Source organism: Fukomys damarensis, unplaced genomic scaffold, assembly GCF_012274545.1.
Source record: "Fukomys damarensis isolate Sample0158 unplaced genomic scaffold, DMR_v1.0_HiC HiC_scaffold_37, whole genome shotgun sequence".
Classification (NCBI taxonomy): Eukaryota; Metazoa; Chordata; class Mammalia; order Rodentia; family Bathyergidae; genus Fukomys; species Fukomys damarensis.
Window position 1 is genome coordinate 67,512,400 of NW_022900949.1, and position 20,478 is coordinate 67,532,877.

At 42.2% G+C, this 20,478-nt stretch overlaps 1 protein-coding gene across 1 annotated transcript; it reads left to right on the plus strand.

Moving 5' to 3' along the window:
- Positions 1-5: 5 nt before the first annotated feature.
- Positions 6-19,658, plus strand: Siah2 (siah E3 ubiquitin protein ligase 2; the record flags this gene model as incomplete). Its single annotated transcript, XM_010625351.2, has 2 exons — positions 6-251; positions 18,117-19,658. Coding segments are annotated over 2 exons (804 nt in total), but the record flags the coding sequence as incomplete, so codon positions are not given.
- Between the last annotated feature and the right edge of the window lie 820 nt (positions 19,659-20,478).

The following is a 20,478-nucleotide window of genomic DNA, read 5'->3' on the forward strand; positions in this document are numbered from 1 at the left end:
GCCCTGGGGGCGGCGGCGGCGGGGCCGGCCCAGTGTCCCCGCAGAACCACGAGCTGACCTCGCTCTTCGAGTGCCCGGTCTGCTTTGACTATGTCCTGCCTCCCATCCTGCAGTGCCAGGCCGGGCACCTGGTGTGTAACCAATGCCGCCAGAAGTTGAGCTGCTGCCCGACGTGCAGGGGCGCACTGACGCCCAGCATCAGGAACCTGGCTATGGAGAAGGTGGCCTCGGCAGTCCTGTTCCCCTGTAAGGTAAGCCCGGGGACGACTCTCCCAGTGCTGCCCGGCGCCCCTGCGGAACTCCCGAGTCCTCCAACCCCCTCGCAGGCCCTAAGAGGCAGAGGGCATCTCTCGTTTCAAAAAGGAATTGCACTTTGTCCACTCTCCCATGTCCACCTGGCTGCTTCGGGAGTAGCTCTAGGTTGCCATTTGTCTGAACACTGACCCGACAAACATTGGCACTCCCTGGCCGTTTGAACACATCACTGCTGTCCCTGCCTGAGTCCTCTGAAGACGTGTGCTCGGGTGTGTTCGCTAGGGTTGGGCCAAGCAAGTAAACTTGGACTGGGAAGCGGACGCTGCTGATGAAGGAGGGGGGGAAAGGGCGAGCTCATCACACCCTTTACCCGTCCTTGCAGGACTGATGCTAGATTCCTCCAAGACTCCGAACTAACCGTCTGCACAGTCCTGACACGTGGGAGAGCTGGCGGTGGGGGTTACACCCTGTTTTCCTCTGGCAGTGTGAAAGCCATGCAGGCCACGCCTTTTCCTCTCCTAGCCTTCCAAGGACTGGGAAGGTCTGAGGAGTTGTGGCTGCGTTTTTGTACCAAGTGGAATGAACACAAGAATCGGGAATTTTACAAGGGCACACAGGAGCTATTGTTACAGTCTCTAATGCTCATCACTTTGGACTTTGTTTAATTTAAAAAGTTACTTATGTTCTTGCCAAAAATATAACGACAAAGGCAAGAAAAGTGAAAGACCAAGGATCTTTTCCTTTTCCCTACCATCATTTGTACATTTAGTATGAATCTCTATAAACTTTTAAAACCGTATGTACGTACACCCTCATAGCTAAATACAGCACCATGATGTCACTGTGTCTGAAGGTTTTTCTATACCCACGCATAGACCTAAGTTTTTCTCCAAAAAATGGTTCCTGCGACTCGTTTTTGAAACTCATCTATCACATCTTTTTTTATGTCTAAATCTAGCTCAACCTCATTCTATTTTAAATGACTTCGCAGTACTGAATTGGGTGGTCATTTATAATATTTGTTTACCTACGTCTAAAACTTTAAAATCCTCAGAAAAAGCTGCATAGACGAACACAATACTTATCTATACCTCATTCTAACCTGAGGCTATACTGTAGAGGCCTTTTTCTGATCTTAGAAGTGGAAATGATGTTATTAATACTTCTGAGTTTTGGCGGGGGGGGGGGGTTTTTTAATAGAAGTAGCTGTCCTGTTTCTTGGGCCAGTTAGGCTATCTTGCATTTTACCTCAATGCTTCTTATTTTATAGGGCAAGAGCTAATTTTTAAATTAAAAGTAATTCACAGGAGGATTCAGACTTGAGACTCAGGTCAGTAAAATGAGTGATTTAATTTGATTCTCTGCCCTGCCACAAATCAAGTTTAAAATAGCATATTCAAATAAGGGTTTAAATCAGTGTTTGCATCATGGGGTTTGAGGTAATCTTAATAAATTGCTTTGAACCTCTCCTCATATAGTGCCTCCTAATTCAGTCAGCCCAGGCATTATTTCTCCTAAAATTTGGTTAAAATATTTCCATAGTTTTCTTAGAGTCATGAAGGAGGTGGCAGCCTAGTGAAAAGAGAAAGTTGATGACAGTTGACACAGTGTGGATATTTGGTGTTTGAGAAATACTGTGGGGCTGGAAGAGTGCCTTAGAGGCTTTCTGGAGAGCCATCTTCCCCTTCACTTTCCAGTAAACCTTCAGTGACTGGTAGAACTGACTTTTTGCAGTTCACAAGTGAGTATTTTTAAAACAGTCTCATAAGAGGAAAAAGGCTGTACGGAATATGAGTTTCACTTTCAGGATCTAGAATTCTGGTTCCTGGTGTAGCATTTGTTCTTTGCTAATATGTAAATGGACTCATGAAGTCATGCTTTCAAAATTCTCTCAGGAATCAAGTACAGAACTTTACTGTGCATGTCATTGATTTTCCAAGTCTTCATAAGAAAGCAGTTGGGCAAATCCATCACTTTGCAAGCTGAAATTGAAAAGGATCACCTGTTCCACAGGCCAGGAACCGAGTGTAGAATGGGCCTTCGGGTCATTATTGGGTGAACTGATGAGTGAGACTCCACAGAGCTGGTGTGTGCATGCTTCTCCTTTGGTTGATCAGTAATCCGGACTATTTTTAGGGTGATTCAGCCAATTAGTATGGATAAGCCAAACTTGGATGTATGCGTAGGCCCAGTGACCAACCAATGTATGTTAATTGAAGAGGATGTGAAATAGGGCCGGGGATTTAGCTCAGCGGTTCGGTGGCCCGCCTTGCGAGTGCAAGGACCCAAGTTCAATCCCCGGTACCCCCCCCCCAAAAAAAAGAAAGAGGATGAGAAATAACAAGGAATAAGACCTGTGTCAAATTGAAAACCTAACTCTAACTTGTAGTTTGAGGCTTCTGGAAATCCTAGGGACTGACTTGTCGCTGTCTCCAATTGAAATCATCTTATGAGATGGTTTATTCAAGAAAATCAGTGTTAAGTAAAGTACTAAAGCCCACATCTCAACAGCTCTGACCATGTTTCCCAAGAGTCTACCTCTAGGGGCCTTGATTTCCACACATATAAGTGAGGGATCAATCTTCTGAGGACTTTCTAGCATCCCACGACAGAAAGGAGGATATCTGGAATTTGTGCCAACTGTTTTGCATGGGTCAGTGCTTATTCACCTTTTCTTCATATGAGGAAACTCATGCCTATAAAGTAGCTAACTATTAACTGCCTTGTCAGATCACACGTCAGTCTCTGGGCCAGTCTAAGAGCCTGCATCCAAACACAGCATGTTTGCATGCTTAGTACTACCCTATATTACATAGGGATTTTGAGATTGCATTTATTCTCCAGGATTCCACATCATAACTCAAGGTTGATGGCAGTAACAAAACCATCTGTATGAATGACTTCATCAGATGGGCCTCTGATGGGACTAATCAAACATAAACCTGATCTGGTCATGCTTCACTTAGCTAAAAATCAGAAGTGTTGCCACATAGTTGCCTTACAGAGGTGTGGGGACACTTAATTAAAGACTAGAGTGTTGCCACACCTTTGATTCAAGGTACCATCTGCAAAAAAGGATAACATCAGCATATAGCTCTCTTCCACTTACGGTGTTTCTATCCATTCTGTGGCTAGACCTTTGACATCCTGTTCCCGTATCTTGACCCCATCACCTTAGTGTGGAGTGGGGTGGGATATGGTTGACAGATTTGTGTCAACAGCTCAATGTATTTCACCGCTCGACAGTGCATTTTTGATATCAGCTGAGTATTTCTGTCCACACTAATAGGAAATGCTACCACAAGAGCCCACTCACATTATGACACACTTTCTTTTCACTTTTTCTTTGTCCTCTTTAAAAGAAAAAAGGTTTGTAATAGTATATCTCCAAATAGTTATTGAATTTTACTGTTTTTAAATTGGGGGGCTAGCTGATGATTGAATCCAGGGCCTTTGTGCTAAGGCTATATCCCCAGCCCTTTTTTATTCTTATCTTGAGTCAAGGTCTTTCTGAGTCACTAAGTTACCCATATTGTGCTGAAACTTGTGATCCTCTTGCCTCAGCCTACCAGAGTGTTCACGGGTGTGCACTACCACACCTGGTTTAACTATTGAACTTGAAAGCCTCTGCCAGAAAGTCTTCCCCATGGTTGAAATTCTGACAGTTTTGTTTTGTTTTAAAGAAAAAAAATCAGACAACCTAATTGAAAGTTCAAAAGCCCTTCAATGTGACCTCATCTAACCCACTAGGTAATGACAAACTCTAAATACCAGCGGGGACCAAGTAATGGAAGGGAGAGAAGTCTCTGACACGTGGCCTCAAGGGCCATAAGGCCTCCAGAAGCAGTGAGATAATGGGGAGGCAAGCATAGCAAGATGCTGGCTCAGAAAACCAAAACAAAACAAAACACCAGAAATAGCCCTCATTCAGCTCTGGTGGATTGATGGAAGTGGGGTTGGGCATACAGTCATACCAGACTTTTGTTTGCCAGAAATCTGGACTTTTACATTAAATATCTCAATGTTTTTCGACCATGGGCCAAATTCAAATGTACATGCAACACTTGGAGGCCAAATTCCAACTACTTGAGTGCACCCTCTGGTTTGGCTGTCTTACAGAAGGCACTTGTCAAGCCCAGAAGTCCTCACTTAACCACTGTCATCCGTTAACTTCGGAACTCTGATAGGTCCAACCGGGATCTTGTAGCTTATTTTCTCTTCAACTTTATTTTACCAAGAGAATACTCATCCTAGCTATCTGGGGACTTTAACTGTTGTCCTGGTGACTAGTTGTGTGACCTCATAGAAGTCAGTTTATTTTTTGCATCTCAGGGTCCTTAAGGAAAGATTTTGACCTAAATGATTATACCAAGGTTCTGGAATCTAGTAAGTGGTCCAGGGGGGCAAAAGTACTAGACATGAGGCAGAAGAACTGGGTTCTCAAAAGTCCTGGCTTTGTATGAGTTTGCTTTAGTCATGACTTTTCTGAGCCTGTTTGTTCCTCCATTAGGAAGAACAGAGATGACACTCAGCTGGTGGGTGCTGAGATCAGATCAAAAGTGCTGTAGAGGGGCTGGGGATTTAGCTCAGTGGTGCCTCACCTGCCTTGCAAGCTCAAGGTCCCAAGTTCGATCCCCAGTACCAAAGGAAAAAAAAAATCCCCATAGAAAGTGCTATACACAACCAAGTATAGTAAGACCTCAATGCAAAATATCTTAAGGGCCAGACTTGTACTTCTGACAAAATTTGCAAAAAGTGGCATTGTTGCTCAAACCTGTAAGGTCCTCACACCTTGAAAGAACATAGCACATGTGCTTGCTAAGCAGAACCACTGTGTTGCTGGTGAGTTGCATAGGGCATGATCATACCTGTAACATTAGGATGTGGTTCTCTGGATGCCTGGAAAAGGGAAATAAGAGTGTTTTCCTGATCAAACGTATCTTTCCATTTAGGGTGTGCTTTCCGACACTTATAAGAGGTACTGAAAACTGTCTAGCAGAATTTCATCAACTTTGCCCCAGATGTCCATCTCCTTCTCTTTGAATTTTCTTTGAAAAGGAGAAACTATCTTTTTCCTCATTTCCAATTTGGGGCAAATTTTGTGTAATGATTCTTTTTTTATACTACCTGACATCTGTGTGATCAGAGGTTACCCCTGTCTGTGCCCCTTTAAAGGTGTGAATCAGCAAAGGTAGGATCTTTGGTCACCCTCCCCAGACTCCCTCTCACTGTGGTAGCTCTGAAGGCAGGCTCTGGTCACGCCTTCTGGTCCACAGCCCCACTTAGCCCCTGCCAGGACTGGCTGGTGATCTCGCCAAGTATGGGTGGCTCATCACTAAAGTGGGATGATGATAGGACTGTGGTAACGTTCAAACATGGTAACAGTTCATGCAAAGTATCAAGCACAGCCCTAGCACTAAGCGTGTGTGCACAGTTAGAAGCTGGCTGGAAGGGAATGGTCAAAGTGTGAGGTCAGGTCCAGTCATAATTTTGAAAAAGAAAAAAAAATGAAATTTTCTTATTTGCTCCCACAGATTCTCCCACTAGGCTCTTCTTCCCTATTCCTAGTCTTGTACAGTTTTCATTGAACTGGGAAAGTTGACCCTGGAATTGGTTTTGCAGTGATGAGATGTTTGTCTTTTTCATTTTTCAAATGCTTTTGAAGTGGCATTTTTAAAAAATATACATGTATGTATGTATATTTATACAATATTCTATGTATCTTACCTTACACACTGTAGTTATATGCTTTTTAAAATTGTTTTTATATGCAGAATGTATAGAAAGTGGTATAAAATTAAAATCTTATAAATCCCCCCACCTAGAAATAAGTACTTCACATTTTGCATGTATCCTTGTAAAATTACCTATAAATCAGAGGAGCCTCTGACCAAAAAAAAAAAAAAAAAAATGCAGGTAAAGTGAGGAATCCTGTTTAACATGCTTTATCATAACCTGTTTTTTTTTTTTTTAAATCTTATACATCACAACTGCTTTTCTACATTTCATTGTTAAATATCCTTTAAGGCCATACTTGTTTGTTTGTTGTGGTGCTGAGGATTGAACTCAGAGCCTTTACACTGAGCTACATCCCATTTTTGCCTTTATATTTTACTTTGAGACAGGGTCTTACTAAGTCACTAAGTTGCCCAAGCTAGGCTTGAACTTATGATCCTCCTGCCTTTTCTTCCCACAGTGCTGGGATTGTAGGTATGCACCATGATACCCAATTTATGACTACTTTTTTTTTTTCCTTGGTAGAGGGGATCAAACTCAGGACCCTGTGCTTGTGAGGCCGGTACAATGCCACTGAGTTAAATCCCCAGCCCCAACTTAGGGCCACTTTTAATGGGTACTGATTTTGCAATTGAGAAATAGAACTAGAAATATTTAATCAAGTTCTTGTTTGTGGTCATTTAAATTGTTTTGTCTTTTTACTGTGTTTTTCTTTCTTTCTTTCTTTTTTAAGTACTGCTAAAACTGAATCTTTGTGCATGAGAAAATCATTTCCTAAGGATAAATTCCTAGGACTTAGATGGTCAAGCCAAAGTGTATATGCAGAATCTAAGCTTTTGATAGTAAAGCCAAATTGAATTATACCTTGGGATCCTTTGCAGTTGGAATCCTTTGCCCATTTCTTCCCCAGTACCCCACCACAAAGTGGGGTCCTCTTAGGTTTCTTCATGCTACTGCATGATGTAACTCAGACCAGAGTTGGGTACTGCTGATCACCTAGTAGCTTTTAGTCCAGCCACATCTCACCTAGGAACCTCCTGCAACACTAGGTATTCAGCCCTTCCCACAGCCCGTCTGCCTGGCTAGCTCTTGCTTCTCTCACTGGCCTTGTCCTTTGGAACTTCATGTCTTAAGGTGCAGGGGACAGCAGAGCCCTTCTGAAATGCAGGAGCAGAGAGGAGTCTGGGGATTGCACCGAAGTGGTGTCAGCTGAGTTTGAAGAAAGAGTAGCATTTTGCCAGTGAAGGAAGAAGGAAGATCAAGTGAGCTTCTGTGGAAAGGCTGGTAGAGTTGCTGGTAAAGAATTGCTGTCCTTGCTATAGCAGCCCAAGTGAGGCATGTGATCTCGTGTTATTCTCCAGATTACTTTGTAAAGGAGGTAGGATGTGGTTAGTGTGCACCCTACAATGTTTGCCCAGGGTTATACAGTTTTTAAGTCTCAACAGAAACTCCACTCTGGGCCACGTAATTACGCATACAGTGTTTTTCTACTACAACTTTTTCCTGTTTATGGTGCCTATTCTGTCCTGCTGAAGAGCAGGCATTCCCCCTTCCCATACTGACTTAAGTAATGTCTTTTGGAGGAGTGACTGTGGTATCAGAGGAACCCTCTTAGTAGAGTTGCCAGGTAAATTATAGAATACCCAGTTAATTTAAATTTCAGGTAAACAGCAAATATGTTGAGAAGGAGGGTATAACTACAGTGTATTTCAAATATAGCCTGGAAATTCAGAGCATCTTGTGTTTTTATCAGCCAGTCAGATAACCCTACCACTTAAATCTTCTGGTGAATCTGATTGCTGTAGTAAAGAAATAAAGAAGGAAGTAGCATTGTTTGAAGATGGTCAGGGCAGTTAAAGTGCTTGTTCAGATGAGGACCCGAGGGCATAACTGAAAAGGAGGGTAAGGTATTGGTAATATGGCAGAAAGCCTTTGACCCTGATCTGCCGTTTGCATGAACATCAGAAGCGACCTCACAAAACTGGTTCTCCAAGACGACATGTTGCCAGCTAACTCTGGCTTTGGACAGAGAAGAAACATACATGGTCAAAAGCCAACTTTTGTTTAAAATTACTAGGATTCAAAATAAACTCCTGCCAGCCCAGAGCGTCTTTGTATGCCCCCCCCCACACCCAGCATCATGTTCTCAGATTTCTCTGATAATAAGTACTCCCAAGTCTTCCACCAGCATACAGTTTTGTAAGAAAGCTATCTGCAACATGTGATGTGTTGACTTTCTCTTAAGCAGAGTATGAATTTTGAGCCCAAGATTTTAATTAGATTGCCTTCCCCAGAAGAAAGTGTGCAAAGTTAACAGTGTCTTATTCTCACCACTGTTTGGTGACATTGACAGTTCTGGTGCTGAGTAATACTGTGCTGTCATATTCTTATCAGCAAAACCATTGTTGCACAGCCAGTTGATAATTATCTCTCTGCCCTGCTTCACGGTGGAGATGTGGAATTTACCATTTGAGTTCAGTGAGAATATTCTACAGAAATTAGAGGAAGGAAGCTAAACAGATGCGTGTTGAATAAGTCAGTCCTAAGAAAAGATTTAACTTTCGCCTTTTGCCCAAGTGAACATGATTAACTTGAGTCCACAACTCTTCTCTTGCAAATTATAGTCAAGGGATGAATCACAAACAGTTTTATGAAGCCTTTCAGGTGTGACTTGGTGGGTTCAAGGTCATACAGGAGGACAGTGGTGCTTGAGTTCTAATCATAGCTGCTGTACCAGTGTTTATAAACACATTTTAAGAGGCCATCTTAAGGACAGTAGCACTGTTGTTTCTGGCATATGTTAGATTTCAGAAGAGTTATAAACATCACAATCCAGTAATTTTATATAAATAAATATGTGAAATACCTTTATCAAAAATAACAAAACAAAGCTATAGTTCTTGAAATTTAATCTTGCACACTAGAAGGTAAGGTCTATTGAAATTTTTTTAATGCTAAGTTCTACAGTAAGAAATCTGACTAAAGGAAAATTTACATGATGGAGAACATTCATTTTAGCATCTATAGGTAAAATCTGATATTCATTTATCAACAGACATTGGGTAGGCAAGAAATCAGTAAATCAATCAAAGTGTAAACAAAATGAATAGACCCCCAAATAAACTGGAAAATAACCAATGATCACTCAGTGTCATTTTGGAAGCAGGTAAACTTTCCTCTTTTTTTTAATTTTTAGTAAGTTTATTGGTACATTTTAGGTACGCAGTACAGTTACATTCATCTTTGGGGTCCTGTACCTTTACATGACAGGTCTTGGTTCTTATGTTTCCCCATTCCCCAGACCTCCTTTCAGCCCCTTCACCCTTCTCTGTTTACAAAGACATGTCCATGTTTGTTCTTTTCATATATCATTTATTTTCCCTTTTTACCTTTCCCCTACCCCTCCCACTTCCTCTACTCTTTTAGATCTTTTCTTCCTATTACACAATATGAATTATACTTTTTGATCCTTACTTGCACTTTTACTTTTTCACACTAGAGAAATTATTTGGTATTTACACGTGTGACTTATTAATTTCACTTGAGTATGGCCTCAGTGTGCATCCACTCAGCTATAAATATCTCTAGTTTATCATTTTTTATAGCTGAGTAGTACTCCATTTTATTTTTTTAAATCCCACATCTTTTTTATCCAGTCTCCAGTTGATGGGAAATCTGGCTGTTTCCAAATTTTAGCTATTATAAACTATGCCGCTGTAAACATGTGTGAGCATATATCACTGTGGTATGATTCTTTTAATTCTTTTTGGGAAGATACCCAGTAGAAGAATAGCTGGGTCAAATGGAACCTCTAGTCCTAGTTCTTTATGGTATCTCCATATTAATTTCCACAGTGGTCACCAGTCTGTCAAATGGAACCTCTAGTCCTAGTTCTTTATGGTATCTCCATATTAATTTCCACAGTGGTTGCACCAGTCTGCACTCCCACCCACAATGGAGAAGGGTTCCTTTAACCCACAACCCCGACAGCATTTGTTATTGGTTGATTTCTTGATAGCAGCCATTCTTACTGGGTTGAGATGAAATTTCACCTGCATCTCTCGAATGCATTTTTTTTTTTTATCAGAGCTATAGGTTGAACCTAGGGCCTTCTCACTGAACTATATCTTTAGACTTTTTTTGTTTTTTGTTTTTTGTTTTTTTTTTCATTTAGAGACAGGATCTCACTGAATCACTAAATTGCCCAAGGTAGGATTGAATTTGAGGTCTTCCTGCCTCGACTCCCAGAGTGTTGGGATTACAGTTGTGCTCCACCACTCCCAGCTCAGGTGACATTTTTATTTAGAAAAGAGCTAGCCTGAATCATTTCTTCAAAAAGTGGTAAACTTTAATGGTTGGCTCACACATTAAATTTCACTATGATGATTTTACCAAGCTATTTAGCTTTTATAAGTCAAAAAAATGTTAAGATACTTTTGTTTTGGTACCGGTGATACTTTTTTTTTCTGGACCTTGTGCTTGCAAGGCAGGTGGCAGAACCAGTGAGCTAAATCCCCAGCCCTAGAAGATACTTTTTTAATTAGTTCATGTGTGCAGAACATAATAATTACAGTCATTGTGGAGAGTTGGTACAAGTAGAGAGCACATCTCAGTTCTGTCATCCCTGTGTGCTCCCTTTCTTCCCCCTGTATCTCTTGGTGCATTTCCCTTTTGTAAAAGCGAGAAAATAGGGATTTTTCTCTAGTAGTTTTCTGATGACCTGCTTATCATACATAGCAAATTCGAACTTTCAGAAATTCATTCTTCAAAGTGATTTCATATATTTCTGCATCCATCTGGGTTCAGCTTCCTAGGACAGTACTAAAAAAATTAAGAAAAAGGGAGTTGTAAATTTTACTCCCAGAGCACCCTCTTCACATAGGGTCTGGAATGAAGGTGAAGTCTGCCTTGTACCATTGGTGTGGTAGATAAATGTCACCACAGTGGCCAGAAACTATACGCCAGGGCCACAGACCGGACAGGTGCCTGCAGCCTCAGAAGGCTCCTAGGATGGTGCAGAATTTTGTTTTCGCCATTGACTTTATTTGCATTTACTGATAGGTGTGTAGTTAAAAGTGTATGTTCTTTATAAAAAGGGCATATGATAAAGTTTAATTCATTCAAGCAGTCCCTCACATTGTAGAGTGTAAATATGCTCAGTCCCTGAATTCTTTAATACATTTTATCTTGATACGATTTCAGACTTCACAAGAATTGCAATAATAGTACAAAAACTTCCCACAAAGCCTCTATCTAGATTCCACAGTTACTTCCTTTGGCCACATTTGCTTTATCATCTGTGTGCTCTCCACTCAGACATATATTTTTAAACTATTTGAATGTAAATTGCAGGCCTCCTGTTCCCCTTTCTCCTAAATCCTTCACTGTTTCTCTTTAAAACAAGGACATTTCTCATATAATTATAGTAGTTATCAAAACCAGGAAATCTGACACAGAGTAGATACTATTATCTAATCCACAGTTCATATTCAAATTTCATCTGTTGCCCAGGTAACGCCCTTTGTAGGGATCTTAGTTTTACAGTCCAAGGTCAGGCATCACATTTACCCATCAGCATGCATTTTACACTCATTACACCTTTAAATTGGGGGAAGGCACTGTTTTTGCTTAGTCCAAGATAGTTTCCTTGGTTTAATTCAAAAGTTTATGAGCATCAATGACACAATATTTATTTTTTTATGTTTTGTTTTTGTTTTTTGGTATCGGTGATCAAACTTGGGACCTTGAGCTTACGAGGCAGGTGGCAGAACCACTGAGCTAAATTCCCCGCCCCTCAGTGACAAAATATTGATTGTGCTTTGTTTTTGTGTTTTGTTTTTTTCATTTATAAGAAACACATTCTCATTTGAAGCACTGGCAGCTACTTTGCTAATAAATTCCAACTGCTTCCTAGGAGGTAAGCAGGTTGAGGCAGGCTGCTGACCCTGCGGCCCCCCAGAAGGACAGGCTGCTTCTGCCTGGGAGTTCACAGCCCCTCCACTGTAGCAGATTGCTGATTGTCGGAGCTCAGTCATTCTTGAACTGCATGGAATCAAATTTAATGAATAGATTAAATGACTCGTTCTAAACTTGCCACAGCACCCATGTCGTTCACTAGCATTCCGGCTAAGAAAGGTTAGTTTGCTTATGTACTCATTTCAAAACAAATATAATAGGACGTTTCTAAGGTAAACAACAGGTGTCTACTATTTGACTATGTCCTGACGTATCTCATTGTGTGTCTTTGTATATGAAAGGATTTCTGTGCTGAAAAGGAAAAAATCCTGCCTAAATTCCACCTTAAACACAACCAGGAAAAAAATAAGCAGCATTTTCCACTTTCTGCAATGACACAGAAGTGAGGCACTATGTTACGTATTGCCTGTCAATGGCAGGACATGTTTGCGCAAGATCTTTGAGCCATTGATCTTTGAGCCTGAAGAGTTTCTGAGGACAAGTCAGAAATGTGATTTTCCCCACATTCTTATTAGCTTTGAGTGTCTTTCCCCACTCCCTCACCCCTCTGGTTTGGGGTGTGTGTGTGTGTGTGTGTGTGTGTTTCTTTGGAGTTTTATTTAAAACTAATTCTCCTCCAGGGAAAATGAGCACATCATTCCCCCAGAGAAAAGCTCATTTATAGGGCTGGATGTGTCCCAGGAAACACAGCCAGCTCTCCGTGAACCCACCCAGGGCCTTTCTCTAAGTCCCAAGAGGACATAGCTCAGAAGCAGGCCTCAGAAAGAAAGCCCTCCGAGCCCAACTGCAGCTCTTTGACTCTTCACATTGGGTGGTGCTGGCCGAGGTTAGAGTGTGCAAAGTGAAGCCTCAGACCTTCCTGCCAGATGTCAGAGACAGATGGGCCCTGCTGTGAGAGGCTGCTGCCTTACTCCTAGGGGAGTGATTCCTCCAGAGCGACCACCTCCTTGCAGACTAAAGGAGCTTATGTTACAGCCTGCTCCCAAAACAGGGTATCTGTGGACTCTAGGTTTGGAGTGTGTTGGGTGAGGGGCTAGGAGTGAATTCAGATATAAATTATTTCTGTTCCTTTTTCTCACAATGTTGATTCTTTGATGCTTGTCCCTGTGGAGGAACAGTGTGAGAAGGCTGGCTCTGTTACTGGCGTGGCCACCAACGACTACACTTCAGGAGCCTCCAGTTTCTAGTCTGGAAAACGGGCAGAACCAGCTCCAGTCCATACCTATGCTGTGCAAGCAGTCCAGTGCTGGTGTGTGTCAGAGCTGGCATTCCCAGAGGCTCTGGCAGTACCCCTTGGGTGGGGCAGTGACCAGCTAGACCTGTTGCCTGCATGGACTCCTCCTGCAGCCACTAAGGTGGCTGCCCAGAAGCCCAGTTTTTATCATTTATGAGAATACGATCAGTCACTGTCATTGAAATCAGTGGTTCACAACTGGCACGGTTTTGCCTGCTAGAAGACATCTGGCCGTGCCTGGAGACATTTCAAATTGCCACAGCTGAGGACAGAGAGCAGTCGCTAACAGCATCTAATGAACAGATGGCCAGTAATGCTACTAAATATACTATAAACTACAGCACAGCCCCCATAACGAAGAATGTCAGTAGTGCCACTATAGAGAAATCCTCAAAATAAATAAGTGCTCAGTAAAGTCCCTGACCTTCCTTCTTTAGTTTTGTTTCCTTATTTCCTCCACTGGCCCTGAGCTAGAGCCAGATGGAACTAGTTCATCTACAGCCCACTCCATCTTTAGTAACGCTTTCTTATCCCTTCCTCCTCACCCTGTCCCAACTTGAAATCACCTATCCCTTTCTTGTTCTTCTGCTCCACATTTGCCTGTATTTATGATGTACATTCGCCTCCCCTTTGCCTAGGGGCTTATATTTTGGATGCCTGGGAGGTAGTACTGTGAATAGAATTGCACCTTGTATAAACTATGTTTTTTTTCTTTATATTCATACCTATGATAAAGCTTATCAATTATGCACAGTAAGAGAATTAAAAACAACTAAATATAGAGTAGAACATTTATAACAGAATACTGTAAAACAGGTATGTGAGTATGGCCTCAGTTTCTCCTAATACTGCAGAGTATCTGCTCGCCTTCCTCCCTCTTGTGACGTCACATGATACGATGCCTAGTGATGAGATGGAGTGAGGTGAAGGACATAGGTGGACGGTTATGTTAGGCTGCTACTGACTTTGTGAAACTGTCAGGAAGAGGATGAGCAGCTTCCAGTGATCCTGGATCATCGAGCCAAGACAGTGGGGGGTAGGCAGTGTGTGTAGTGTGGATATGCTGACAGTGGGGTGATTCATATGAGATTTCATCATACTGCTCGGAACAGTGCAGTTTAAAATTTATGGATTGTTTATGTCTGAAATTTCCCACCTCATATTTCAGACCATGGTCTACTCCAGGTGGCTGAGGCCAAGGAGAGCCAAACTGTGGATAAAGGGAGACAACCATATTTGCAGTACGGTTGTAGTGTATTACCACTGAAAACACTGCTGCAAGTGCTGGAGACATAGCTGGCCCTCACTGTGTGCTCCAGGGGCAAGCTTCACAGAAGCCCCAGAGCTTTCCATGGAAACACAAGCCTAAGGCCAGAGACCATTGAGATTTGGATTTGCTGCTCAAAGACACCTAGACCATTTTACGTACAGTCTTAGCAAATTCACAGACTCCTAAAGCCTTCTCTCTGATCCCTGGCTGGGATTCCCTAATGGAGGTGACAGGAACACCCATTGTGTTTGGAATGTCTCTCTTGGACAATGCCAATACTATTACCAGTGTGAGATGTGATACAATATGAAACCATATGTGTGTGTGTACTTCTTTTGTGTATGTGTGTGTGTTTCAAGTTGATGTTTTCTTTGATCATCTGTAATTTAGTTGCCATAAAAGTGGCACCCATAGTCCTGAATACACACCATTACCCATGATAGAGAAGGAATATATTGACATTAAAGGTCAACTGGTTAAAAAAAAAAAAAGAGTAAGCACCAAAGGCTTTAAAAATATATTTATCTTAGTTAATAGAAGCTGTAGCAAGATCTTTAATATGATTGTTGTCCACACAAATGCAAAGTACTGTCTTTTCTATTTGTATATTTTGGGGAGGTGCCCTCTTCTCTATATTTGGGTTGAAGTAAGAGTTGAGTGTGAAACTTGCAAGGCAAATCAAATAATTCAGAATATAAATATTCATACTTGAGTGGAAAAAGTTCTAAAACAATCCTGAATGACAAATATTTGTTGTAAGCATTGGGTCCATGCACACAGAGGGCTGTGGGGCTTTGGGAAGAGGAGCAGGTGGGACTTTACTGGGTGTCTTTGCCTGAGTTCATCTCATTCCAGGGCTTATGCTTGGGCAGCTGTGGTAAACATCCCATTCTGAGACGTCTTCAGATCCAAACATTGAGGGCTCGTTTCAGCCAGAGAATCTGCCAGGCTGTGGGCAGTTCTTGCTATTTTTATTGTATGTGTTTCTGTGTGTGTGTGTGTGTGTGTGTGTGTGTGTGTGTGTGTTTAACCCTGGACAGAAATACCTCACCACCATTTACAGAAGAACACCAGGAGGCTCTGTATTCCTGTTCACACCCCAGATTTATAACACTACATAGGGACTTTTTTTTAGGCCTTACAAAGTTAAGCACATAGAGTGTAAATTATACATGGGTATATTTATTTCTCCTTCAGATTGAGCTTTTATATCTAGGCTTTAAAAATTAGTCCATGTTTCAAAAAGATAAACAGCAATTCTTAATCAGCAAATCACCTAACAGTGAAATATTCCTGCCAGTTTCTATTGAAGATTCTAATCTGCTTGGGTACAGAGGAGACGGGGAGTATGAGCTGCATTTTTTTCTTTAAGTCTTTTTCTTAATTAGAAATTAATCTTCCAAATGGTAGAAGCTGCTGTCATTTTTGCTTCTGTGTCTTCTTGGTGACTATAGCTTAGCATCTTGTGTGGGGATATTCAGTACCTCCTGTTGCTAGTGATAAATTCATTTTAAAGATTAGAATTTGACCTACTAAAAATTTATAAGGATGAAGTGTCATAAAGCATTTTAGGATAAAGTAAAAAAACAGCCATGGATGTTTATTTGTTTCTTGTGGTTTGGCTTTTTGAGACAGGGGCTCGCTGTGTAATTCAGGCTGGCCTTGAACTCACTATGTAGCCCAGGCTGGCCTCAAACTCAAGGCAGTGATCCTGCCTTAGCCTCCTGAGTGTTGGTACTACAGGCTTGTGTCACCCCATCTCGCTTGATATTTGTGTTTGTTTGGTTTGGTTTTTCAGCATTTAGACACAGCATCTTAGAAAAATGACATGGTCCTGCCTTCCTGTCTCAGAGGAGTGGGGGAATCCAAGTACAGTAAGCCAGTTTACCTTCCATTTTGTGCTCTAAGGATCTAAGACTGACTCCTGATTTATCCTAGAAGGTGATAAAATTCTTAATTCATTATATGACACGTCACTTAATTCATTATATGATAATATTCTGGGCAAGTGTTTGCTTGTGAGCTAATTCTTTGTCTGGTATCTAGGAATTAACATAGTCGGTTTTGTGCTGGTTGGGAGCAAAGTCTAATTCCTTTCAGCGTGGTCTTTTGCCGTGATAGGTGCAACGTGTCTCTTGGGATTGTCCTCCTGGGGACGAGGGAGGAAAGGGCCCTGCCTATCAAGACGGTATCTCGTTCAGTTTCTCGCTACTGGGATGAAATTCCTAACACCGAAAATAAAGGAAGAGAGGTTTACTTTGGCTCAAGATTTCAGTGCACAGTCGACTGGCTCCGAGGCAGAAACAGGATGGCAGAGAGGCGCATAGCAAAGGAAAAGGTGCTCAACCCATGGCAGCCAGGAAGGAGAGTGAGGAAGAGCCAGTGACAAAAATACACCTTTCCAGCTCACACCCTCCCCAGTAACCCATCTCCAACCAGGCTCCAACTGCTAACGGTACGTTTGTCTACTAAATTCATCAATGAATAAATCCACTGATGAATATAGCATCCCATGAGCTAGTCACCTTCCATGCACGTGAGAATTCCAGGGGACATTTTAGATCTAAACTGTAATTGGCAGTGTCTGTGGGGCGAACTGATCAGAAAGCTCATCTCATTCCGTTCCCTCCGTCCTAACTGTGCGGACCTGATGTGCCTCTTCGTGAAGAGGTGTGTACTTACTTGAACCTGAGCAGGTAGTCGGGGAAGGCTCGGTGGGCTTTGAGAAGAGGGTTAGGCCCTCTCACTTTAACCTCCACTGGCTGGCACCAAGCTGAAAAGCAGCCTTCTGAGTTAGTTAAGTAGCTCTTGAATGTGATTTCCTCACACCCTGAAAGTAAGGCCACAGAGCCTGGGGGAAAGGTTCAAAGGAAAAGGTGTATTTCTTGCAGTGTGAAGCGGTCCAGCCTTCCCTGTGGCTTACCTGCCAGCCGCTAATCTGAGTCAAAAGGAATAGAAGGGACCAACAAAAGGGTTTATATTATTTTCAAAATTGCCTTTATACAAAAACTAGTCTGGAGATATCTCATATTCCTTGCCCAACCCCACCTCCATGCAGTTAAATTTTTTTTTTAGAAGGGTTCACAGAAACTAAGGACAGAGGCAGGTTGGCTCAGCGTTTTTGCTTGAAAAATTTGCAATGAAAGAACTTTAACTTTCATCTGTTAAAAGAATTAAAAAGAGCCATGGAAAGCAATTTCTAGTTCTGGAAGTGCCCTTAAGTGTATGCAAGGTAGTACAGCACTGATAATGACAAGGCACTGAGACTTCGTTATAAATGCTCCCTTCCCTCATCTTAAACAGAGGCAAATGAGATAAGGGTAAAGATGGACGTGATAGCACACATCACAGTATTCTAGGAGGCTGGGGCCAAAGGGTCACAAGTTCTAGCCCAGCTTGGTCAGCTTAATGACTTACTTAGCAAGACCCTGTATTGATATATATATATATATATTTATTTTTTTTTTTAATTAAGGGGCTAAGGATGCAGCTCAATGTAAAGGGTTCAATCCCTACTACTGAGCAAAAGAAGAGAAGGAAACAGGGTAAGCCCAGGAAGCTGAGTGGGTAGAGACTCCCGGAGGTTTGTACTGGTGGGAGCTGCGGGGCAGCCTGCTGACACACTGTGTTTCTCTGTCTGTGCAGTATGCCACCACGGGCTGTTCCCTGACTCTGCACCACACGGAGAAGCCAGAACATGAAGACATCTGTGAATACCGTCCCTACTCCTGCCCCTGTCCCGGTGCCTCCTGCAAGTGGCAAGGGTCCTTGGAAGCCGTGATGTCCCACCTAATGCACGCCCACAAGAGCATTACCACCCTTCAGGGAGAAGACATTGTTTTCCTAGCTACAGACATTAACCTGCCGGGGGCTGTAGACTGGGTGATGATGCAGTCGTGTTTTGGTCATCACTTCATGCTGGTACTGGAGAAGCAAGAGAAATATGAGGGCCATCAGCAGTTCTTTGCCATTGTCCTGCTTATCGGCACCCGCAAGCAAGCCGAGAACTTTGCCTACAGACTGGAACTGAATGGGAACCGGCGGAGACTGACCTGGGAGGCCACGCCACGGTCCATTCATGATGGTGTGGCTGCGGCCATCATGAACAGTGACTGCCTTGTTTTTGACACAGCCATAGCACATCTTTTTGCAGATAATGGGAACCTTGGAATCAATGTAACTATTTCTACATGTTGTCCATGAAGCACCTTGAGGCTTTCATAAACCATTGAAATTATTTGGGCATAGTGCTCTATATTTCATAAAGGTTTTATAGATGTTTTATTCAATGTCTTCACAGGTCAGGACCCACAGTTACTCCACCTTTTGTTTGAGCAGCAACTTCCCATCTGGCATTGAACCAACAACGTTCATTAAATTGAGATGAATGGAGTTGGCCTGTTAGTAATTTGGAGGCTGTTCTGTGATCTAAAACCAACTCTATTATTAAATTGTATTTAACTTCCCGAACAACACTTGGCAGGTAGCTCAGGACTCCATAGACCAGTACATTAGAAATTGGAGGCCCCTTCCTGCCCACTTGCCAATACTGGTCCCTCGGTGTTGGCAAAAGTACAGTGACTGTGAGGAGGTTCCCTTTGTTTTTAGGGGGTAGAAATTATTGCAGTGCATTTTCTACAGTGTCTCTCAAACTGGAGAGCTGACCTGAATACGTAGAATCACCTGGAGTTCACATCTTAAAAATCTTTGGGGAGTCTATGAATTTTAACAGTCTCATCAAGTGACTGTTTTCAACAATGAAGTTTGAGAGTTATTGAGTGACGTTCTGGGAAAGGGTCCAGATTTTAAAGGTGCTTTAAGACTGCCCTCTACTGATACTATTTGTCTTTCTCCTGTTTCACACCCTCCCATCGCCACTCTGCTCCCCACCTCACTTTAAAATTAGAACTTTAGGTCCATGTGATCATGCTCCTGAGATGTGGCCACTGGTGTGTTTTGGGTGAGTCACCTAGGAAAACAAGTCATATGGCCACTGGAAGTCCTCACATAGTTTTTGCTCACCATAGGGACAGATGACCAGTTTACACTTGGCTTCCTCCAAAAGCCTTCCTTGATTGTAGATGGAATGAAAGACTAGATCAGTAGTTGGAAAAGCTTTATAACCAGTGTCATATGCTTGCTATTTAAAGGTATGTGTTGGGTTTTTTGCCACATTCACTTTAGTTTTTTAATAAATATTTTCCAAAAATTAAATGTCGTGCTTCACTTTCCTACCTGAGTAATATGGGTTTCCTCAACATATACTATGCATAGCTGTAGTAAAGCTTCCCACAGCTGAGCATTGTGGTGCATACCTGTAATCGCAGCACTCTGAGGCTGAGGCAGAAGGATGTCAAGTTTGAGTCCTACCTGGGTAACTTACATAGTGAGATCTTGTCTCAAAATAAGTAAATAAATAAAAGGCTAGGAATGTAGCTCAGTGCAAAATGTGGTTGCAATCCCCAGCACCAAAAAAAAAAAAAGCTTCACTGATACCTCTGGGGTTTGAGCTATCACTGTTTTTCCACACGAGGAAGCACTCATTTGTCCAAAGTCATGGTGCAGGTCTATGGCAGTGCTAGAGTCCAAGTCCGTGCCCCTGAATTATGGGTATCACTAGTGTTGCAGTCTTCGCCCTGGGACTGTGCTTTCTGACGGAAAACTCCTTTTTAGGAAGAGCCCTGCTCCTGCTTTCCAGAATAAAAAGGAAGCAGCTTAGCTAGTGCTGATGCTTTGGGTACCAAGGCTGATCCAGCATCCCAAGCATAACTCAGTTGAACTCAGATTAGCTGAGTGCTGAGCAAGTATTTAAGACTGCTTATATCAGTGGCCTGATTCTATTAGCATAGCACCAGATGGAAGTGATAGCTATAGAGGTAATTTTTTTTAAAGTGAGAGTGTGTTGAGTTTTTAATCAGCATGGAGTTCTGGCTGGTAAGGGATTGCTCAGGTGTCTCAGTTACTTTTCTTAGTGCTGAGACAAAATACCCAACACCCAAGTTAAAGG